This window comes from Myotis nattereri (assembly GCF_964212035.1).
Source record: "Myotis nattereri genome assembly, chromosome: 9".
In the NCBI taxonomy this organism is placed as follows: domain Eukaryota; kingdom Metazoa; phylum Chordata; class Mammalia; order Chiroptera; family Vespertilionidae; genus Myotis; species Myotis nattereri.
Genome location: NC_138084.1, coordinates 12318375 through 12343804, shown reverse-complemented (window position 1 = coordinate 12343804; position 25430 = coordinate 12318375). Strand labels below are relative to the sequence as shown.

Below are 25430 nucleotides of genomic sequence, written 5' to 3'. Positions count from 1 at the left end.
ATTCTTATATTAAAACTCTCAAAGTCTATTGTTCTTCTTTGGGTCCTATGTACGTGTGTTTTAAAGCTGAAATCTAGCCGATTTTAATTCATATTTCTAATTATGGTGAGAGGAAAAAACTTTGGGCAGGGAAGGAGAAAATGAAGTAGGGAAGGGATACTTACAGACCTGTTTCCAGGTTGTTCCCTCAGGATTCAAAGGGACATGTACAATTACAATTCTCAATCTTAGGGGCAGATGAAGCATTGATTTTGTGTAGCAACACTTGAGTATTTCTGGTTGGAGAAAAAGGGTGGGATGGAAAGAAAAATAACTCGTCAGGTATCAGTCAGAGATGTTGGTGAGTGTTTCAGAAGTGGTTTCAGAAGTGAGTGTACAGTTAGGACAAGGGTGTGATGGGGCATGATTGCTGGAGATCGTGATCATGAACACACACACAAACACACATTCATGGATACACCCACATACATAGACACATATATAAAGGATTAATCTGAATGAGCATGTCTTTAAATTATAATCATTTTATTGCCTCAAAGAGCTTATACTAGGAGATACAATGTTAGCTCTACCATTTTTATCTGTTGTATGTTTATGCTTGCTTAGTTACTAGAATATGCATTCTGTGTTATCTTTGAAAGAATCCTCACAAACCCCTTTCTTCATTTTGTATTAATTAATTAAAAATAAATAATATAATCCCTAAAGCCACTTAGCCAGACACCCAGGAATAGTAGCAGTCACGATGTGCTGAAAACATATGAACAGGTCATGCAGAGTAGGTAACCCCTCTGTGCTGTGGAAGTTCCTCTTTTGCTCAGGATTCCTCATATATGTTATGGGACACATGGCTCCATTGCCAATGTAGTAAGTCTTAATCCCTTTCTTATTTCTTAGATGAAACAAATTATAAATATAAATTTTAACATTTTTTTATTTTATGCCCTAATGCAGTGATGGCAAACCTTTTGAGCTCGGTGTGTCAGCATTTTGAAAAACCCTAACTTAACTCTGGTGCCGTGTCACATATAGAAATTTTTTGATATTTGCAACCATAGTAAAACAAAGATTTATATTTTTGATATTTATTTTATATATTTAAATGTCATTTAACAAAGAAAAATCAACCAAAAAAATGAGTTTGCGTGCCACCTCTGACACGCGTGTCATAGGTTCGCCATCACTGCCCTGATGGATCATCTTGGTAAATTTGGTGCTGAGGAGAGTGGATAAGAAAAGGAATATTTCTCTATACTCTACAGAAGAGTCAACACACTTTTTTTGTAGAGGGGCAAAGAATAAGTATTTTAGAATTTGTGAGCCATATCGTCTGTCACAACTGCACAATTCTGCTTTACTGTGATAGCAGCCTTAGATAATACATCCATGGATGGGTGTTTAAGTGTTCCAATAAAACTTTATTGAAAAAAAATAACAAGTGGTAGGCTGAACTTTGTTTATGGGCAGTAGTTTGCCAACCATTGATCTTAGAGTTTTGCTTACATCTCCACCTACCTTCCATGTCTGCTCATGTGGCAATTATAGCTTAAAAGACAGGACTGAGGAGTGTAGGAGTGACAACTATATCATATTCTTCCCTCATTTTGTGTACTGTACTTTTTGTCACACTTACTTTTGATTAAACTTTATCCTTTCCCCATTTCTTTAGCATAGGAAGAGCATATGTTCTGTCTGCATTTTACAGAAGGGTACAGAACATTTAGGTGTCTCTCATTAATGACACCTAGCATCTATAGAACCCACCTTTCTTTCTATTGGATTATTCTTTCTAGCATGCATCATTTAAAGAATAAAGAAAGATGGTGGGAGAAATAACCAAGAGATAACTTTCATTATCCAAACCAAGGAAAGAATATTTGACTAATGGCTTAAATAGGGCCAATCATAGGCTCCCCTACTTTCTTATCCCATTAAGGTACCATAGGGGACTGGGTTCCTTATTGCTCTACATGTGTATTCCTGCTTTTTGTCATGATTTATTTTTAGATACACTGCATTGTAGGCAAATAGATGCAGGAAAATAGAAGGAGTTCTTCCTTTGCAAGTACTGTGTTAACTGAAGCTTGTTCATATTACAATCGGGTCCTCATTTTACAAGGTTCCATAGTAACTGAGTGCAAATCTGTTATAAAAGAAGTGTGCAAGAAAAAGGACTTGGTTCCAATGTGAATAAACTATGGTTAACACTGGCACCAAGCAAAATGAGGACTGCCTTAAGTAAATAAATAAGAATCCAATTTCCAAATGTCCTGCATTGGCCTTATAATTCCCTCTTTTGTGGTCATTAAGGGGAAACAAGGAAATCACTGATTACAGTCATTTCCATTATCTGACATGTCATCACCAAGGTTTCCTCATTATGCAATGTTAACAGTGTTGAGGTTACTTGAAAGCAGTTCCATTTCTAATTAGGAGGCCATCCCCACTATCTGTATTCTGATTAAGTGACATTGCCTGGAAACCACAGTAAGAGTCTACTCTGTTTCCTTCCCTTGCTCAGATCTCGTAAACACAGACTCAATTAAAGAGAGTTTCCTTATCAGGTTTTTATGGGTCATTTTGGTGAATTTATTAAAGGCGTAAGTCATGCTGAAACTGGAAGGCAGTGGCTCCGAGGCCTTCAGTGGGAGCCAGGTCTAGATGAGCAGTACTTGCTCTGATGTTTTAGGGAGTCCAGAGTAAATAGAAGTCAGAGCATCCAATTATGGGCCAGGAGTCTAGGGAGCTGGTGAAGTATGAAGAAGTCTTACAAAGGGAGGATTGCAGAACAGAGATATGGACATCATGATAGCATGTCAGTTTATATTTTAGATAAAAAGAAAAGCCTAGTTCAAGCCCTCATCTTTGTATACTTAAATTATTAAAATAATTTCTTAGCTGACCTTTAGGTCTTACCATGTACTCTTCCCTATCTATTCTCCACATTATTGCAAATGTGCTTTTCCTTAAGAATTCTTCTCATTGTCTTATTTCCTTTCCAACAAAAGGAGAAAAATCAAGTCCCTACAACCCATCTTATGACTATATATAGAATCTAACTTCTTTTGATAATTTTTCACAGTGCTGTTACTTATTATTCCTTCTATCCCACTGCTTATTAGTATATGTTCCTAATAGTAGTCTGCTGTGCCTCTCTCTGCCTATACTCATGTTTACTTCCATACATTTTTCACCCAGGACATGCCTATTTTCCAATAAGCTCTCCCCCTTCTCTCTCTCTTTCTTCTCTCCCTTAGTGTGTCCTCCTAAAACTGTTCATTCTCCTCTAGCATTTCCTGCTATATTGTAGTTTCTTGTCCCACTACACTGTGAGATTTATGTGAGACACTTGACCCCAAGGGTCAAGAACTGAGCACTGTGCTTGACACTTAGTAGGCTCTAAGAAAATTTTATTCTCTATCTTGGAATGTGAGACCTTTTGCTTATCCACAGTACATATCCTACTAAATCTCATGTCCACATAGCCTTCACTAACTATGAAAAATTTACTAGTTCCCTTTGAACACCAGACTATTTATAATTATTCACATCACCATGTATACATTCACTTAATGTAGCCCTTTAGCATTGGTTCATGACTCGTTTTTTTTTTTTTTTTTTTTTTATGTTAGGCTTGTCTCAGCAGTGTTTTAAACAATCAGTGATTAGGAGTTATCAAATCAAAGGAGTTTCTGTGTAAAGTTCACACAGTGTTGGTGAACATACTTAGAATGATATACTATTAGAACTGAAATGACTTTTGAGATTCTTTTTCTCAGCACTCTCCAGTTAAATGAATCCCAGACGTGTTTAGTGCTTTCTGGTTACTGTCTAGGAAATCAGGGCTTTGCACATTTTTTTTTAAATATATTTTATTGATTTTTTACAGAGAGGAAGGGAGAGAGATAGAGAGTTAGAAACATCGATGAGAGAGAAGCATCGATCAGCTGCCTCCTGCACATCTCCCACTGGGGATGTGCCCACAACCCAGGTACATGCCCTTGACCGGAATCGAACCTGGGACCCTTCAGTCCGCAGGCCGACGCTCTATCCACTGAGCCAAACCGGTTTCGGCAGGGCTTTGCACATTTTAATAATAATCAGGGAAGAACGTATTTGGTAAAACACTGGAAGGTAGTTTTAAAATCTGAATGGCTCTATGTATGTGGTATTTATTCTCTTCAGATTCCTTGCCAAGCAATTTAAATTGCATTACTCATTAAAAAAAATATCCATATGCCTTTTGGGTGCTACTGTAGATTTGTTTGTTTTCAACTTATAATGGCAATGATGACCTTGCACAGGGCATTTCCTAAGGATTGATGATCAGGTGGGGGTTAATGGCTATCAACTCTTCCCAGCTAATCATCAACCCCAAGGATATATGGGAAGCCAAGTCATTAACTGCATTGCCAACTTCTGACATAAAATCTTTCTCTACCTGCCTTGCCAAGGACTTATGTTTTCAAAAGCTTCTTTGGTTACTTTCCCTGTCATTCACTTGTATAGGAAAATATGTAAATATTAGTATTAATAAATAAATATATGTAAATATAAAAGAATAACAGTTAGCCTCTGCAGACTGACAGGAGAATGCCATGAGGAGATACATAATTTTCCATATTTTGATTAAATGTAATTTGAAATGTTCTGCCTCTTTTATTTGCTATCATTTAGTTCCTTTTTTACAAACTCAGATTCCCTAGAAAGGAACATGCTATTGTGAATCCTGAGTAGCTAAAAAACATACCAAGTTTCTGCAATTTAACTCCACCCAACATTAGAGTTTTTGGGTAGGGGAGTGAGGAGCAGGGTGGGTTACAGAGGATTTGATTATAGTTGTTTTAATGGAATATAATTATTTCTCATTTATTCCCGATATACACTTGACCTTTACAGATATTAGTAAGCATGATATTGTCTCCTTCGGCTTTAGTCATTATTACCCAAAATATTCTAAGAGCTAGATAAACATTAACAATTCAATTGAGCTATCTCAGTTCATTTTCACTTGAGGAACAAATGAAGAAAAGATGCGGAGCAATGAAGTTCCCATTTCTTTCTCTTGAGGAAGCTCAGGATCCCATTTCCTCACACCAGCATCCTGATTCTTACATCGACACAAAGTCCATAAAGAGATGATGTGGGTGACAAATTGTCACCTAAGTACCAGTGTTTAAAGTGTGTGCCAAGGATCACTGTCACCCAAGGAAGGCTTCATTCCAGAATCTTTTACAATAGACATTTGTCTTGAAGAATTTACTCATATCTGGGTCTAGTTCTTAATTTTTATTTTATTTTATGTTATATATATATTTTTATTTTCAGCAAAGTGATATTGGTAGCTCATCATGATGAAGCATGGGGTTCAGGGAGCGGATCTCCCCCTTGCAGGTTCTTACCTTGCAAAGTTTAAAGAATAAATTTATCAGACTAAAAGGACTTGTTAGTAAAAGGGTGAAAATTTATTGGAAGCAAATACAAAGTCCCATGTAGGGAGGAATTCTTCAGGGGGTAACCAATTAAGCCCCCTTTTTTCTAAGGTTTATAAATTCTGTAGTTCTTTGACTCTTCATGTTCCCTTCTAATTGGATCCCTTCCCCATTTTATGACCCTGTGCTTTTCTAATTAGTCACTCTTTCGCAGAATATCAACTTCAAAGTCCAAAACCCAGGTGGTATCCCACACTTTCTCTCCCCCTTATCTTGCAACATTCCTTTATCTCCTGTGAAAATATGTTTCCCTCTTTCCAACATCTGTCCAAATTTCTCTGTTCTCTGTGAAAGTATGTTTCTTTCCTCCCGGTACTCTGTGACTTTTCTTTATCCTCTGTAAATGTATGCCTTCTGTCAGCTCCAAGCCCTCACCTATGCATTCCTCCCCCAGGGACCCTCTTTATTCCTAAGGCTCTCTAAACCTGTCGTTTTATCTCTAAAATTCCTTTCAATGAGACGGTACTCACACTTACTAAACACAGAAGAAATGGATATTTAGAGCAGACTGCCAATTTGCTAAATTATAGCTAGAGCTATAATAGACCCTTCAAATTTTTCAATCTGTCAAATTTTTTTCATGTAGAACTTAATTTTTTTGCAGTCATAAATCTCTTAGAGAACATAATGGTAAAACCAATGAAGAACCTTCCTATAAAAATACACAATCACATTTACACAAAACTGTGCATATAAAGAGATTTACAAATTGCCCACGATCCATTCATGAACTTCTGAGGAACAAGTGGATTGAACTATGGAAAAGCAAATTATAATTAAATAAGGTGGTTGATGAAAAATAAGACAAAAACATCTTAATTCAAATTGCTTTAGCATCAGGTTAGAAGACTCTGATTTATTAATCATTCTCCATACTTGGGCTTTAGTTGTCAATAGTAGATAAATATCAATAATAAAAACAATGACAAACATTCATACAGTATTGACTATATATACCAGGAATTGTTCTTCTTACTATATTTATTCATGTATCCTCACAGCAATAGAGTATGTAAGTCAGGATATCCAATCTCTAGGAAGTTTCACAGCTGTATCTCTGACTTTTTTTTAACTCTCTATATTTCATTAGTGTACACTTAGTTATTTAAGTAATTGGCAATTTACAATAACCAATATTTTCTAGAGTCTACTTTTATTTATTTCTTTAATTCCTTATTTTCTTCCTTTTTTATTTCATTTAGTATACCCATGTTTAGTATATATAATGTGCCAGGGTACTGTACTGTGGATGTGGTACTTAGCATACAGCTTATTGCTGGTAAGGGTAAATTTTTACCCACATCTGTTGTCTTCAATCACCCATTTACTTGCTGCTATTTGGAAATCTTCTTCACACGGTTAATTTATTTATAATCTTTATTGTTTGTGGGGTGGGGGTAAAGACTAGTTACTGAGGCCCTCTTTTACCATTTATAGTGAGTTGTATACGATTTTTAACTTTTTGATTCATACATGGAGCTTATCAATGAACTTGATATATTATTTGTTATTATAAGATTAGCTGATTAGCCTGGCTCCTGAACAGATATTAAAATATGGACTCCATTCAGAAATGCAATTCAGCAAATATTTACTGATTGTCTAGACATCATTCCATTCCTGTCCTTAGAAAGTTTGTGATTAGCTCTAGTCGTTTTGGCTTAGTGGATAGAGTGTCAGCCTGTGGACTGAAGGGTCTTGGGTTCAATTCTGATCAAGGGCATGTTCCTCAGTTGCAGGCTTGATTCCTGCCCCTGGTCAGGATGTGTGCAGGAGGCAACCAATTGATGTGTTTCTCTCACACTGATGTTTCTCTCTGTCTGTCTCTCCCTTTCCTTTCCACTCTTTCTAAAAATCAATGGGAAAATATCCTCGAGTGAGAATTAACAACAACAAGAGAAGTTTATGATTAAATAGGTCAGATGCATTTCCAAATATTTAGATTCAAACACAGATTTTATAAGTGCTGTAGTCTTGGCATTACAGACACTTAGGGAAGGCGTGTACTAATACTGGCCAGTAAGACCAAGGAAGGAATAGTAGAAATTGTCATTGCAAAACTGGCTCTGACATTGGGTACAATTTTGAAAGATAAATCACAGAAGAGCATCCCAGGCCATAGAGAAAACAGGAGCAAGTCCCTGAAGAGGTAAAGTAGGGAGTCGTTTTTAGAATCAGAAACAGCCTGCAACCTCGACTGTATTACGGAGAACAGTGGGACTGGGAAAGCAATATGGTGCAGCATCATGGTGTCGTGCATGTCATATAAGGTAGTGGTTTTCAAGAGGGCAAAGCCCCCTCCCCCAGGAACATTTGGTAATGTCTGGAAACATTGTAGATTGCCATAACTGGGGGTACTACTGGCATCTAGTGGGTAAAGGCAGTAAGGGAGTTAGGCTTTATTCTGTGAGCACTGGGGAACTATTGGTGGGTTATGTTCTCTTGAACTGTGATTGTCTAGGTCAGTGACGGCGAACCTTTTGAGCTCAGTGTGTCAGCATTTTGAAAAACCTTAACTTAACTCTGGTGCCGTGTCACATATAGAAATTTTTTGATATTTGCAACCATAGTAAAACAAAGATTTATATTTTTGATATTTATTTTATATATTTAAATGCCATTTAACAAAGAAAAATCAACCAAAAATATGAGTTCGTGTGTCACCTCTGACCCGCGTGTCATAGGTTTGCCATCACTGGTCTAGGTCCTTGTGTATTGTTACACTAAATCTGCAATGTGTCACTTTGAAGACATCCCACCCCCAGGAAAAGTATGTAATGGAAACCCCAGCTTTGCATACAAAGATATCATGTCTTAATCATTTGGTGACCCTGAATCTGAAAAGAAAAGAAGGAAGGGGAAATAAATTTTTATGCCTCGGTGGGGCTCCAGACTCAAAAATGTTAGTGCAAAGGAGAATGCAGGCATTGTTACAAACAGGCACATTTCTGATAATTGGAACAATCTGATTTCATTTCCCGAAGAATTAAATAACAAGCTGTGTGTGGAGCTTGAAGTTTTAGCTTTATTCTTCAGTGAAGCATTTCACTAGACCAACACAGCAAGCAGCGATCATCAAAATACAAACATATCCCTGAACATCTTAAATCCTACCCTTTAATTTGAAAAACAAGTCAGTCATCTATATTTCATTCCTTCATAAATAATCAACCTCAAATGTGAATGTGATCAAAAGGATTCACAAGCAACAGAAATTCCATGCCAGTTATGCGTATCTTGCATGAGGCTAAGCAAGAAAAAAAAAATTAATTTTATTTTAGCTGTGCCAAGTTGTTGACTATATTTCTGGGCCTGCTTTTCGAACATGAGTAGATTTCACTATTTGTTGCTAAGACGGAGTTGGGGCTGGCACAGCTACCGCAGTTCTTCTCTTATTCCAAGTTGTTCCTTTGGATTCTGGCAGAAGAATCAGGAGATCTTTTGCACTTGTGGCTTTTCTAATAAATGGTTCAAATGAGCTCCAGAAGCAGGAATGTGATGATCAATTGAAAAGGGCTTTGGAGATGATGTGACTCTCTGCCATGAGAATTCTTGTTCTCTGCTCTAAGCGTTATATCCATGGGGGTGACCAGAAAGTTGAGTCAAACATTCCTAGATCTGAAGTACGTGTGAAGAAGCAAATCATGAAAAGAGCTTTGGCATCATCCAAGTTGGAATTTCCAAGGAAATTGTGTTATTTTTAGGCACATACAGCAGAGGGCATTGTTTGGCTAAACTTAAAACAAGGGCTGCTATTGATAATAATAGATAAAGAGGGAGGAAACAGGGAAAATTTTTCTGTAAAAAACAAACAAAAAAGAGAGCAAGGAGACAACAAAATGACCTTTATATTGCTTTGTTCTCCCCAGCTTTTCTTTGTAGGAAGGACTTCTGTGAGAATAGCTAAAAACTGGACAAGCAATGGTCCAGAAATTAATGAAATTCCTACTAGGTGAATTGAACTCTTCTAGATGCCAGGGATCAAGGAGCATATATATATGACATCATTTAGGTCCTCCATGAATTTATAGCTTTAACCAGCTACAAGCTGCTCCTGTCTGCTTGAATGCCCATTGATTCATTCATTCATGTCTTTGACAAATGTTCGATGAGTATTTTTTTCTAAATAAATACTACTGAATAGGGGAGACAAGTCTCTACTCCATGGAACTTAACATTCCATTCAGATGAAAGAGGCAGTACGAAAATAAACATCAAGTAAGTGAGAAAATATCAAATAATGATACGTAGTAGGATGAAAATTAAATAAGGCGTTGTGATTGATGGTGATAGAGGGGCTACTTAGGCTGGCTGATCAAAAAAGAACTTTCCGAGAAGGCAAAATTTAAAGGGAAACCTGAATTATAAGGAAAACTAACCATACAGAAATCAAAGGGCATGTACTTCAGGCAAAGAGAACTCTAATGAAAAGGTTTTTTTGTGTATATTTTTGGGGGGAGGTTAGGGGCTTGGAGTTTTTGAGGAATGAAAGCGGTCCAGTGTGTTTGAAGAAAGCTGAAAGGTAAGGGCAGTGGGCAGATGTCAGACAATCATTTGTTAGAGGCCAAAACAGTTTTCATGATGCTCTACAAGGGTATAGAACTAACAGGAATATTTCAACTGAAGAATGATATGAATATATTTATGTAGTTAAAATTCACTCTAATTGTTGTATGAGGAATTGATTGTGGTAAAGTGATTGAAAAAGTAGAGAAACTGGCAAAAGGGTATTTCAATGGTCCAAGTGAGACATGAAGATGATTTGGTCTAGAAAGTGACTATGGAGAGTCATAGATGGATCCAGTGATATTTCAGTGATAGAGCCAAATGAATAACATTGTTCTGGATGTAAAAGAAGACAAAAGTCAAGATTTTTACTTTTTTGCTTCAAGCAACTGGGTATGTAATAGTGGTGTTTCTAGAGGTGCAGAGGCAGGTGTGGGGATTTGCTTTCAATATATGCTGTGACATAATCCTCTAAATGTCTGTTTATTAATGTTATTATCATCACTCCCACTTATGGATGGTGTGGGAGGTGCTGCTGGGAGAAGGTCACTTTGTCACTGACCCCTGCAAGTCAGAGACCTCAAATCCAGTTCCTTCTTGCCAGTGTCATTTACACCAATAGAATGAGACTGTTTTTGGTAAAGCAGACCAGAAAATTTCTTCTTAATCAAACAATGAAAAACACACACTCATGCCCTAAAGATCCCTTCTCTCCAATTTTGGGAAGTCCAGAAAGCCTTAAAGGGTTGGGGGAAGGTAGATGGCAGGGGTGGGGTTTTCAGAAAAGGATGGGGAGTTCGTGAAATTGCAGGGACGCACGTGCGGTTTCCAGACATGCTTGGAGCATGCCTGGCCACGCATTGCCTGTCTCATTTTAATGCTAAATCTCCACTCCTGGGCATGATTTTTAGTATGCTGATGAACAATAGTTTGTCAAAAAATTACTTGAAACTGGTTTCTGGCACCATCTTGGATCTTTCTTGTGCAAACCGGTTTTTTAGTTGTGGTCCTTGGGTTCTCTATCCAGTTCCTGCGAGCAGACTTACTAGTAGCTAGCTCTGGAATTTTCACCTTTTTTGATGAGTTCAGCCTGCTTTCTGTCAGGGGATATGTTGGAGAGAATACAAGAAAGCTAGTAGAAGTTTAAAGATTAACTAACGTTGTAGTGGCACAACCCAGTGAAAAATTTACCAAAGATCAGTCAATAATCATAAGCTAACCTAACCCTCCTCATTGTATTTTAAATCTGGTTTTGTTCCTCTAGGTCTACAAATATAGACTCGGCGAGGCGGGGGGGGGGGGGGGGGGGCTGGGGAGGTGGGACATGGAAGGTGCTTTCTATGCTTCAGCATTGTTCCAAGTTGGAAAGTACAGGATGCCATCAGGGAGTCCAAACTGAATGTGTGTTAAGTAGTCCCATGTGTGCAGTTTACAGAGTAGAGATGCGCAGCACTAGAAATCAGAGCTACCTCCTTCCTGATTTGCACATGAGTCTCCAAAATGATATCCTGCTTGCTCTGTGTACACGGACTTATTTTAGTGTTCTTTTAAAAATTGGTATTTTACTCCTGAAACTAATACACTGATATTTTAATGCGACCACATACAGAAGCTAATTTTGCCTTCAGTTCTGTTTTATCCTGTGCAAATTCAACTAGCTGGGTTAATTGGAACCTGTATACTTCTCAGTAGTTAGGTCATCAGATTGATGATCAGTTCCATTCAGTTCTAAAGTCAAGCAAGGGATGTCAATTATTAAAGTTGTCTGACTTTCCCATCAACCAATCATCTCTCTCCAATTTGTTTTACCTATAAGGACAGCACCTTCCTAAAACAATGTTCTCATCATGTCCTTTCCTGCTTCAGACCTTGGGATTTCTTCCTAAGTCTCTGTATTGACACAAATCCAAATCCGTCTATTATGCATGCAGTGCCCCTCAATTGGGTCAACTTAACTATCTAAATTCGGCAATGTAAGCCTTGTGCTTCCACGAAGTCAGCTTTCCTGTTATTTCATACTGCTACTCCTCTGCTTTTACAAGTAGTTTCTTCCCTCCTCCACCACCACCCTTTCTCTTAAAACTTGCTCTGGTTATCTGTGCCTATTTTGATTTCTGACAATGCTGTATGGCATTTAGATGTTGAATGCATTGATTTACAGTAGTGCCTAGATATATACATGTATACTTTTTATTTTATTTTTTTTAAAATATATTTTATTGATGTTTTACAGAGAGGAAGGGAGAGAGATAGAGAGTTAGAAACATCGATGAGAGAGAAACATCGATCAGCTACCTCCTGCACATCTCCCACTGGGGATGTGCCCGCAACCCAGGTACATGCCCTTGACCGGGATCGAACCTGGGACCATTCAGTCCGCAGGCCGATGCTCTATCCACTGAGCCAAACCGGTTTCGGCAACTTTTTATTTTTTATATGTACCTATACATTTATATCATAGCTCCAATAAGATGTGGAGTTCTAGAAGGCCTGGCCAATATAGCTCTTTTATAATCCTTTTTTTCATACTCTCCAGAGCATAGCAACATGATGGCTACATGTTTCTTTGTTTTTTCCTGTTTCTCTTTTTCTAGTACATCATTCTCTCTACTCACTGCTTCTCCTCATCTAATGAGATTGTAATGCCATCACCTCTAGATATTAAACATATGTATTTTTTACTATAAGCCACATAAGTCGTCTAGAAAAATTAAAATGCAGATCTAGATATTATTTTACCCTAAATTTTAATTTCTTAAAAAATTTCAACATTTTCTAGAAACATTGCAAGATCATTGTAGTTGGCCAAAGATTCTGCTTTTGACTGTACAGGTTGAGTCCCTGGGTTATAGATCTTTAAATGTTGTATCATTTCCATTACATTTGCCTAGAGGGTCAGCCTTGGGCATATATACAAAATATTATTTTCTCTGAAAACCTGCAGAACCATATACTCCTGCATAAGGGGTGGAAAAAACTCAACAGATTTGCAAAATTGTGTTCCAAATGGGAGAAAAACGAACTATATTAGAAAATATTTGTATGATAAATTTGATTTGGAGAAAAAGTTATTTGAGTTTTTGTTGTTTTCCTTTTCCTGTAAATTCTAGCACTTTTAAAAATTGAAAGAGGCATCCAAAGAAGTGACTGCAGCAGAAAGCCTTCTTAGCATGACAGGATGGGCTTCCACTCCTTTCTTAGCAGCAAATCATGTGGCTTCAGCTAAAGTTTCCTTTGATAGATCTCAGATTTATAATGGTATAAGAATCAGATTTTTTTCTGTTGTCTTATTTGTCTTTACTTTGCGTTTGGTTAGAGGGAGAAGGAGGTGGAAAGGGGAAAAAGATATAGGGAGAGAGAAGGAGATAGAGAGGGAATAGAATGAGTATTAAAGTATCAAAATAGGTTTAACCATAGGTCACCAGAAAAAATAACTGTTTGTACTGTAAGGAATTGATGATTTTATATAATAAGAAAATGCAGAGGAAAGACAATTACAGGATTGATTAATTCAGCTGCTTATCACAAGATCAAGAATGCCAATTCTTTTCATTTTTCTTCCTTGGCATATATCAGCTTTGTCCTTAGACTGCCCCTTCTCTTGGCCACATGATGGCTACAGCAACTCCAGGTATCTTATCCTTACAAAGGTATCCAGAGACAGAATAAATAACTGCTGCTTTTTTTTTTAAGACAAATGTATTCAGTGTTAAGATCAGACTATTACATTTAGCAATCAACAGCCTGGGTGCAAAAAACAAATCTACATTAAAATCCTTTGTTGCAATGCTTTACAGTTTCCACAGAGCAGAAACTAAAATAACCTGTTATACAATTAGCCACAGATACAGTCGTCAAGTTTTTTGACCATTCACATGTTGATTGTTGTAATTGCCAAAATCACTGTAGCATCTGCCACCTCCAAAATTGCTTCCTCTACCATGGCCAAAACCACCTCTGCCTCCTCCATCATTATAGTTGTCAAAGTTGCAACTCCTGCCATAGCCACCACCCGGGATTCCATAACCCTGTCCACCACTTCCATAGCCTCTGCTTCCTCTAAAGTAACCAGGACCACCTCCTGTATAACCGCCATCATTACCAAATCTATTATAGCCATCCTGCTGCCATCCTATCCACTCCCACCACGGCTGACACCAAAGCCACCTCCACAACCACCTCTGAAATTTCCACAACCACTCCAAGCTCTGGCTGGAGGAAGCACCAGCCATAACTTGCTTACATAGGCTCTCCCTACTTCACAGTATGGCCATTCGCAGGATGGTGTTTCTTGTATATACTCATGATCATCAAAGGTTACAAAAGCAGTCTCTCTTTTGGCCATTGTCTCGGTCAGTCATGATTTCAATCACTTCATTTTCCTATACTGTTCAAAATAATCTCTTAGCTGATATTCTTCAGTGTCTTCTTCAATACCACCGACAAAAATTCTATTTCACAGTTAAGTGGGCACCAGGACTCTTGAGAAAGCCCTCTCTGGTTCCACAACTCTTCCATCCACTTCCGGTGGCCCTGCATTCACAGCCGCATCCACCTGCTTCACATTGGCACATGTGACAAACCCAAAGCTTCTGGAGCGCTTGGAGTTTGGAATCTCATCATCACAGAATCTGTGAGCAAATCCAACTCTTTGGGAGACTCTGACTTAGACATGACAACTGAGGAAGGAGACACTCCAATGATGCTTACTCTGGGGCATCCACTGGCAGAAAGGAGTGATCTAACGAATGTATCTGCCCAAGAACTGCTCCTTTCCTATGTTTTTTTTTTTTCTTCTTTTTATGTGTGGGAGAAAAAATTTCCCCTGAACCCTTGCAGCTGATTTATCCTTACATCTCATAGGCCAAATTGTGTCACATGCCCAGACCTAACCAGTCTCTGGCCATAAGAATGGTGCAGCCAAAGTTCTTTATCAAAGAACTCTGCAAACTATAGTTTAAAGGGCATCCCGCAATCTGTTTTTATGTGTCCTGTGAGTTAAGAATGTTTTTACCTTTTTAAATATTTGGGGGGAAAATTAACAACAATATTTTGAGATGAAATATTGTGAAATTCAAATTTTATATTTTAAATATCATTGTCCATACATAGTTTAATCGGAACATAGTTATACACGTTCATTTCTCTTTTATCTATAGCTACTTTCAAGCTATAACCACAGAGTTGAGTAGTTGCAGCAAGAGACCATATGGTCTGAAAAGCTTGAATATTTACTATCTGGACCTTTTTCAGAAAAATTTTGTCTAGTCCTAGCTTAAACCAAATTCTATTCACCCATCACTGCTGGGTCAGCCTCTCCCAAAAAAGATAATATGATTTTGTGATTTTTTTTGCTTTAAAGATGGGAGTGAATTTTCCTGAACAAAGTTTTCTTGGGAAAGAGTAAGGAAGTAGGATATTGATTAGGCAACAATCAGAGAGAGAGAGAAATAGAGACTGAGGTTCACGCACGTTTTAGATAAATATCCCACCTTTAGTATTGTAAAAAGCTGACTCTCAAAATATCACCAATCAACATGTTGACAAGACAGTACTAAGTTTATTGTTCACTAGGGTGAAGGAGAACACCACCCCGCAAAGATTTAGGAGTGTCTGTGAGAGAAGTGGTGAGAATTAGGCCAGAATTTATTGAGAACTGTATGGTTTCCCAACACAAGAACTTGATTAGAACTGCATAAGAGTTTTGACACAACAGTCCAAGATTGGTGAAAACAGCAAGGTGGGGTGATGGATTCAAGATCTTAGAGCACAGACCTCCATTAATGCTTTCCTTGAGAGAGGTGATGGATCATTGGGTAAGTTTCTATAAGAACAATGAAACAAACCATTTGCTTTGGCAGGAGAGTCCCAGAAGAGGCTAGAGATGCTTATACAGACAGTGGAAAAGCAAAGTCATGTTGATGTTCATGATAATGTGTGGTGTGGGGGTCTCCGTGTCCCCGCTGAGTGTGGTAAGTGGTTTTGGTACTCAGTGTTTAGGAAGATTTGTTGTTGTTATAAATGAGTGTGAGTGTATGTGTCTATTGGGGACAGGGGTTGGATGGTTGTGTTTAAATGTGTCTTTCTCCCACCTTGCTTCCAAACTAGTTCCAATATCTAGACAATTTATGCTGACTTAGCAATGATGCTGTGCTAAGTAAGGCCTCCCCATTAGCTACTCTCCGGCACTCAGTTCCTCCTGTGTGTCTTGGTCAGTGAAGTACAGGGTAGAGAAAAAAGAAAGGTCTGTTGACAAAGTCAAGCTCTCCTCTGGGACCAGGCTAAAAGTATTATAGTTTAATTTAAAACCCATGCAGATCCATTTGTAAATAAATGCTGGCAGATGACATCGTAATGGATAGTGCAGTGCGTACCTTTAAACTGATTTCCTTTTGATGTGATAAAAATATCTTATGAAAGAGATGTGGAAATGTGGATTTTTATGTAAAGTAACATAATTTAGATGTTAAAGTAGAAAACATTTTCTTGATAGTAGTTTATTTGATTCAATGACTGTACTAAGCATTGTTTGATGTAGGTTATAAATCAGCTTTGAATCATTACTTATGACTGATTTATGGAAAATCTTATTAATTGCAATAGGAAAAAAAGACCTTGAAGTAAGCAAGAAGTAAAAAAATAGAACAGCCTGGGGATGAAAAGAGGACAGGCATATCTACCCTGTAATGAATAGTAATATCATGTTTGCATGTTTTATTGATAGCATATTTCTGATCATACCAGTTAATCCACACCACACAAATGTTAAATATTGTTGTAACTCCTGTCTTATATGAGAAGAAACTGATTCCCATCATTTTATTTTATAATATATATTAAATATTTATTATATGTTGCTTATTATGAGCCAGTAATGTTACATATATTACGTGACAGCCTTAACAAAAGCCTTTTGAATGCATAACACTGTTGTTCATCTTTCCCAGATGGGGAAAGTGAAGTATGGACAGGTGAGTCTTCTCAATATAAGGTCCTGGAGTTTCAAGCAGGCCTAAGGAATCAGAAAGTCTCACACCAGAGTTTTCTCTCTTGGTCACTGGACATAACTTTTTGCTGTTTCATATTTTAAAGAGAAAAAAAAGGTAGCAAATGGCAGAATAAGGACTTATCTTCTTCACTTCTGTGCCATTTCCAGTCAACCAGTTCTATCACCCTGTGTTACCTGAGACCCTAAGATTCTAAGGAAAGTCATGGGATGGGGGAGGGGGGGTGGGAGGCATAGAAATGGAGGGGCAAGGCCTGGGGTCCCTACTCCTAAAAACATCAATCAATTAATGTATTAAGGATTTTATGTGTTTTTCTTTTCTTTTCTCTCTTCTCTTCTCTTCTCTTCTCTTCTCTTCTCTTCTCTTCTCTTCTCTTCTCTTCTCTTCTCTTCTCTTCTCTTTTTCTTTAAATTCCCAGTTGCCTTAAGAAGTGTGTGTTGCCCAAACCGGTTTGGCTCAGTGGATAGAGCGTCGGCCTGCGGACTGAAAGGTCCTAGGTTCGATTCCGGTCTAGGGCATGTACCTGGGTTGCGGGCGCGTCCCCGGTGGGAGATGTGCAGGAGGCAGCTGATCGATGTTTCTCTCTCATCGATGTTTCTAACTCTCTATCTCTCTCCCTTCCTCTCTGTAAAAAATCAATAAAATATATATTAAAAAAAAAAAAAAAAAAGAAGTGTGTGTTGGGGAAAGGGGAACACATCTAAAACTACAGCAAGTCACACAAATGAAAAATCTTTGATGGCCATGATTAGTGGACACGTAAATAGGATTCTATTTAAAATGTAAATCTGAAAGGGTTTTTAAGGTCATTTTTAAATTTACCACATAGGATCTGACTCATGGAATGAAATCTACCAACTACATTAATACTTATAAAGCCATCAAAGGATTAATATAACGAGTGGGTCTATGATATATAGCAATTAGTTGTTCTAAAATGTAGATTTTATTATAATTCAGGTTTGGTGAGGCCAACAAACAGATCAGGAGACAAGGACCATTAAAAAAAAAGTTTGTTTATTTGTTTACTGACAGTTCCCAAGAGGAGAGACCCTGCCATGCCACACAGGGGAAACACCAGGGTTGGCCAGGAGGTAGAAGGAGCAAGGGGAAAATGTGGAGCAAGAGCCTTTGTTGTGTTTTGTGAGAGAAGGCAAGGTAAATAGGCTTGGATGGGCTAGTATTATCATCTCAGGGGATACTGGACAAAGGGATATCTAGCCCTAGAATGATTAGGACACAGGGATATTATTGGCCTGAATGTAAGAGTCATGTGAGAACCCCCAATAGGACATAGTGGGTTCAGATAGGTTGGTATGCAGACATGAATGACACATTAGTATATATCACTTACACATATGCAAAGACTAGTCATTAGATATTAACTGTTTGCACAATTTCAGCGGTCATTTTATTTAGTGCGGACAGCAAGCCAGGTACTGTGCTGGCAGCAGGCTAAGAAGAGGCCATAAGACATGACCTCTGCCCTCACCAAGTTCACAGGCTAGGGCAGGAAACAGACCCAGGAACAAAGGATCATCGTACGGAATGGCGTGAAAAGTCAACCGAGAGCCCCAATAGCCCAGAGAAAGGATGGAAGGACCCACGTTGTTCTGCCTGGGAAGCCCATGAAAAGAAGTACTAATTCAGAACCCATCAGTCATCTTTCTTTGCTGCCATAATGAAAGAGACGTCAACAAGCCTCTGAAGCCAAAAAGCAACCTATGACTTTAAACTTCACCTTCTTGAGACTCTGGTCCCTTTCAGTGGTTTTGTAAATGTGGATATATATTTGAGAATTGCTAATAACAGCTGCCTTTTCTGAGTAAGGCATCTTCTATTATTGGAGGGGGGGGGCTCTTCTCCATCTTGTGTGCTCTATGAAAATGCAGCTATTTACAAATGCTAATTCACACTGAGAACCTCCCCACCAGCAGAAGAGCCAGCCCTTTGCACCTTTTCACCTCAAGCCCTTGAGTGGTGGGCAGGGAAGTGATGGCCAAGAAACTGGGCCCATCTCTGGCACTGACTTCTCTCCAAGACTCACTTGGAACAATAAGATGTTTTAGCTGTTCTTAAAAACAAAGCTGATGATAGGATTCCCTTCTAAAAATAAAGCATGTCACCTGCAGGATGAAACAGGAATTCCTAAGTGTGTAATGACTCTTGACAGTCTGGACCTGATCTCACCCCAGCTTCTGACCCATTCTGCTCCCCAGGCTTTTCCATTCTCCTGCTGCAGGGAACTTGTCACTGTTCCCTGGATGGACTAGTAGCTTTCATGTGTCCTTGTCTTGACTTAGGCTGGTCTCTCAGCCTGAAATACTCTACTTCTTCTACAAAACAGATCAGATAATCCTTCCCTTTGAAAATTCCTAATTTGTCAGTGCAGATTGAGTTGCTCTGCCATCAGTGCCTTTGTATAAATGCAGCCTGGTTCCAAACACATACAGCAAATGTTTATTATTTCACTTCCTCAGTTTGTCTGTATTTCACCTTTTGAATTTTAATTTGCTCAGGGGTAGGGTTTATATTCTTCTATTTTATATGCCCAGTAGTTAGTAAAATGCCTGGCTAAGGGCAACAATAAAAACAGTAATAATAATAACAATAATGTCTAACATTTATTGAGTTCTTACAATGTGGGAGGCATTGTTCTAAACCCTTTATCTACATTAACTAATTTTGTCCTCACAACAACAATAAGGGGAATTGAACATTTGCATTTTGCAAGTGAGGAGATTGAACCATGGAAAGGATAAAATTTAACTTCCCCAAGTCAACACAACATAAATACTAAATGAGTGCCTTTTTAAATAAGAATATGGTCAGTTCCTGGTACCTTCCCCCTCCCCCAATTTTTTTTTTTCAGTCAAAGAAATTCATAGAATGGTCATTGTTTATTGAGATAAGAGATTTGGGAGAAGTCATTACACAGGTGCCCAATGCCTGGTATGCCAGTGGAGTGGGACATATACTGGGTAACATAGGTTCCTCTAGAATGCCTCCTTGTGCTGGAAGAAATGCAGAAAGTGAGTTATTTTATTTCTCTTAAAATCTACTTAAAAGAGTAGGGATAAAAGACATTGTTGTAGTTCTGTTATACTAAAATCTTTTCTATAAACAGACATTATGCTTTATGGAAAATGATTTAATTTGTGGTATGTCTACCTATAGATAGCAGTAGGCCATGTTATGAGTTTTTGTATATGAGAATCTCTAGAAGTTCGTGTACAGGTGTGCACATCACTATTTCAATGGATTTTCACAGGGTCCATAAGGTATATATATATATATCCTTCATTCTCACAGCAACCTTTTTGTGGAGTATTTGAAGTCATATGCTTCTGGACCGATCAGAGGAACATCTTAGCCTTGGCTCTGTAATTACTATGTGAATACATTCATGTTATTTCTATGATAAACTTACTCATCCTGAAAATGGAGAATTTAACAGTTCCTACATCAGAGGAATTCAGGTTTGGAAAGGATCAGGCAGGCAAACTGTAATTGTGAAGGGCCCCATTCTCAGAAGGGTCTACACTTAGCTTCATGCTCTGTTGTTATGGATTTGAAATGCTTAATAATTATTAACAAGGCATCCCACATTTTCATTTTATATTGAGCTCTGCAAAGTATGTAGCCATTCCTGGATAGGATTGTTTGTGAGGTCTATAGCCCGGGGTGCCTGGCACATAGAGTAACCCCAAATAAAATGTTAGCTATTACTAATTTGCAAGGAATCTATTAGATTTGTGGGAATAGCTCCCAAATTCTATTTTCTGAACTTTTCCAATTTGATCAGACAGTGAATTTAATGGTGGAGTACACCTCATTTGTCCTCATGCATTCAGCTCACACTGATTGGTTATCACTCTATTAAGTTTTTCTGCTTCATTCTTCCATTTCTCTGTGATTGCATAGCTGATGGAATAGGGTCTGTAGATGGCTGCTAATTTGAAGTGCAGGAACATTTTTATAAAAATATGAGACTCATTACTCAATAAAGGATATTAAATTTGTTGTTTGCCTAGTCTGAGAAATGATGGCTGATACGCTGTATCACTGGCATTGTTCCAGAAAGACATGTTGGAAGAGAGATCTAACTCTCTTTTTTTGCTCTTATTGTATTGCAGACCATTTGAGCTCCAGAAGGACCAACACCAGATAAATTATGAATGTTGAACAAGATGACCTTACATCCACAGCAGATAATGATAGGTCCTAGGTTTAACAGGGCCTTATTTGACCCCCTGCTTGTGGTGCTGCTGGCTCTTCAACTTCTCGTGGTGGCTGGTCTGGTGCGGGCTCAAACCTGCCCCTCGGTCTGCTCCTGCAGCAACCAGTTCAGCAAGGTGATTTGTGTTCGGAAAAACCTACGCGAGGTTCCGGATGGCATTTCCACCAACACTCGGCTGCTGAACCTCCATGAGAACCAAATCCAGATCATCAAAGTGAACAGCTTCAAGCACTTGAGGCACCTGGAAATCCTCCAGTTGAGTAGGAATCACATTAGAACCATTGAAATCGGGGCCTTCAATGGTCTGGCGAACCTCAACACTCTGGAACTCTTTGACAATCGTCTCACTACCATCCCAAATGGAGCTTTTGTATATTTGTCTAAACTGAAGGAGCTTTGGTTGCGAAACAACCCCATCGAAAGCATCCCTTCTTATGCTTTTAACAGAATCCCTTCTCTGCGCCGGCTAGACTTAGGCGAATTGAAAAGGCTTTCATACATCTCAGAAGGTGCCTTTGAAGGTCTGTCCAACTTGAGGTATTTGAACCTGGCCATGTGCAACCTCCGGGAAATCCCTAACCTCACACCGCTCATAAAACTAGATGAGCTAGACCTTTCTGGGAATCATTTGTCTGCTATCAGGCCGGGCTCTTTCCAGGGGTTGATGCACCTTCAAAAACTGTGGATGATACAGTCCCAGATTCAAGTGATTGAACGGAATGCCTTTGATAACCTTCAGTCACTGGTGGAAATCAATCTGGCACACAACAATCTAACGTTACTGCCTCATGACCTCTTCACACCCTTGCATCATCTAGAGCGGATTCACTTACATCACAACCCTTGGAATTGTAACTGTGACATACTGTGGCTCAGCTGGTGGATAAAAGACATGGCCCCCTCCAACACAGCTTGTTGTGCCCGATGTAACACTCCTCCCAATCTGAAAGGGAGGTACATTGGGGAGCTCGACCAGAATTATTTCACATGTTATGCTCCTGTGATTGTGGAGCCCCCAGCAGACCTCAATGTCACTGAAGGCATGGCAGCTGAGCTAAAATGCCGGGCCTCCACATCCCTGACCTCCGTATCTTGGATCACTCCAAATGGAACAGTTATGACACATGGGGCGTACAAAGTGAGGATAGCTGTGCTCAGCGATGGCACGTTAAATTTCACGAACGTAACTGTGCAAGATACAGGCATGTACACATGTATGGTGAGCAATTCTGTTGGAAATACCACTGCTTCAGCCACCCTGAATGTTACTGCAGCAACCACCACTCCTTTTACTTACTTTTCAACTGTCACAGTAGAGACTATGGAACCTTCTCAGGATGAGGCACGGACCACAGACAACAATGTAGGTCCCACTCCAGCGATTGACTGGGAAACCACCAATGTGACCACCTCTCTCATGCCACAGAGCACAAGGTCAACAGAAAAAGCATTCACCATCCCAGTGACTGATCTGAACAGTGGGATCCCAGGAATTGATGAGGTCATGAAGACTACCAAAATCATCATTGGCTGTTTTGTGGCCATCACACTCATGGCTGCAGTGATGCTGGTCATTTTCTACAAGATGAGGAAGCAGCACCATAGGCAAAACCATCATGCCCCCACAAGGACTGTTGAAATCATTAATGTGGATGATGAGATTACAGGAGACACTCCCATGGAAAGCCACCTGCCCATGCCTGCTATCGAGCATGAGCACCTAAATCACTATAACTCTTACAAATCTCCCTTCAACCACACAACAACAGTTAACACAATAAATTCAATACACAGTTCAGTGCATGAACCGTTATTGATCCGAATGAACTCGAAAGACAATGTACAAGAGACTCAGATCTAAAACATTTACGGCTACAGAAAACAAACAATTTAAAAAAAAGGACAGTTTATTAATAATGACACAAATGACTGGGCTAAATCTACTGTTTCAAAAAAAAGTGTCTTTACAAAAAAAATACAAAAAAGAAAAGAAATTTATTTATTAAAAATTCTATTGTGATCTAAAGCAGACAAAACTATGTGTATTCCTCAGAACCTGTTTTTGCTGCACTTATTTCCTATTTTCGCATATCTTGTCCCTGCCTTCCCTGATTGCCATATTTTTCATAGATCTCAATTCCCTAAGGAACTGGTCTAGGAAATTTTGTAAGAATTCTGTTACACTTTGAGATTTTTATGGTGAATTCTAGTGGTGAGATCCAGTCTATTTTTGTCTTTTTTTCCCCTCTTTTATTTCCCCCCTCATGCCCTCATGAAGTAGTCCAACGGGGAATGCAATATTAGAAATAGATTTTTAAGAGAGGACGAGAAAAATAATGCAAGATCTTATATTTTTCATGTAATGACCTGTTCTGTATTTATGAGGAGGACCATCAGTGGAAAAGGAAAAAAGAAAAAAAAAGTAAGCAAACAACAGATTAATTTACATATGAGCACCTATAAAACCCATGATCTTTTCAACAACTCTAGAACCAGAATTTGTAGTTCAAACCCTAAAAATAAGATTATAAATAAAAATATTGTTGGTTTTTCTGTATCTGGACACAGCTCATTTGTAGTATGGCTCAAATATAAGAAACTTAAAGGTAATTCGATTTTCTACTTTCTGAGAAAGAAAATACATTATTTTTCAGTCACAGCATCAAACACCATGGGGTCCTGTCTCATTAGGTTGACTTGAGTTTTGGATCTATATATTCAAGTATGCTGTGGTATTTTTTCCTCGCATTAGGGTCACCCATTTTAAATGCTCAGATTAAAAATCATGATTTTGTGAAGTAAATTCAATTTCAGTTGGAAGAAAGTTTTAGTATAATTTCTTTACCATCTCATAAAATTCTGCCGGCTAGGCAAAGTATGACATCTGAATGCAAAGGTATTCTAAGTTATCCAAGTTGAAAAGTCATTTTTGGTGCTGAGTGTCAACAAATTAAGTTTCATTTAACAATAATTATTAAAGACCTACCATGTGTTAAACTTTGTTTTTAGCGCGGACACACAATTGACAAGACCTGGTTCATGCCCTTGAGTCAATCACTGTCTGTGTGATATATGATTAAAGAAATATCAGTTCATTATTGGGGGACAGCTCTAGTTTTACTGTTACATGAAAGATTGCAAATTGTGACCCTGGTGTTTCAAAATATCAGGTTAATGTTATTACAGCAACCTCTTGATTCATGGTTTCTTCCATCCGTCTGGAAGAGCTGCCTCTCTTTTTCCAAATGCAGATTACACGGTTTAAAGAAGTACACGTAAGGAACTTGTTATGAATGACTGGATTCATACCAAGAGATAGCAATGCTAATACAATGGTAACCTGCTAAAGGTACTTGAAGAAACTGGAGAAAGTTTCAGTGTGAGAACATACACTACCTTCCAAGTAAAAGAGTAACTTGGGGGTTACTGGCACTGTGACACTCTCCTGATATTTTCATATAATATGTGTATGACTTTGCCTTTTTGTGAAGCAAAGTGAAAATCTACACCTCTTATTAGTGACCCTTAAAACCTGCCTCCCCTTTGGTGAAACAAGAGTTGGCCAAGCTAGAGCAAACTTCAGCTTCTAATGGATGAGCTGCTTTGATCCCCACAATTAACTCTGCAGGTTGGACCTCACACCAGAGTTTTGTGATGTCCAGATGTGAAAAACCAATCATTACTAGCAAAGTAGGTCAGAGAACTAGAAGGAATGGATAGCAAATGAGTGCAATCACACAAGGGTCTTGCCTCTATGTTTTCATCACCAATTCTCTTTCAGGCTTTTGCTCCCTTATTCCCTGCCTTCCGTGTTAGGAAAACGATTCTCATTCACTTTGCTGAGGAGAAGACTTGGGGGGGGGGGAAGGAAAATATTTTTGCGGCCATTTATCAAGCTTTTCAGTATCAGATGTACTTAATATATTCCCATATACAAAACAAACAAACAACCCACCAAGGAATTTCAAGCATGTGCTAGTATAAAGAAGAGTGGCATAAGTCAAGAGGGGAAAAAATCCTGCCTTCTCTACTTGCTGTGTTCTTAAGGAGCTCTGTCTCTGCTGACTCTAACCCTTCTTTCATCTTGAGTTTATAATTCCTATGGAGTTAGACCCAGCATGCAATTCTCCTTTCTGTGAGGGATTGGCTGAACAGTTAGGTAAATCCTACTGAATAGAATGAAAG

At 38.6% G+C, this 25430-nt stretch overlaps 1 protein-coding gene across 10 annotated transcripts in view; it reads left to right on the top strand.

The window, feature by feature from the left end:
• The window catches only part of LRRC4C (leucine rich repeat containing 4C), a 988415-nt gene extending 964613 nt beyond the window's left edge, over positions 1-23802 (top strand). For all 10 annotated transcript variants that reach the window (XM_081099067.1, XM_081099069.1, XM_081099066.1 and 7 more), the window contains one exon: positions 21142-23802. In XM_081099067.1, the coding sequence (XP_080955193.1) occupies positions 21184-23106 (1923 nt within the window). In that variant the 5' untranslated portion in view covers positions 21142-21183 and the 3' untranslated portion in view covers positions 23107-23802. The remainder of the gene's footprint in view (positions 1-21141) is intronic.
• Positions 23803-25430: the final 1628 nt, after the last annotated feature.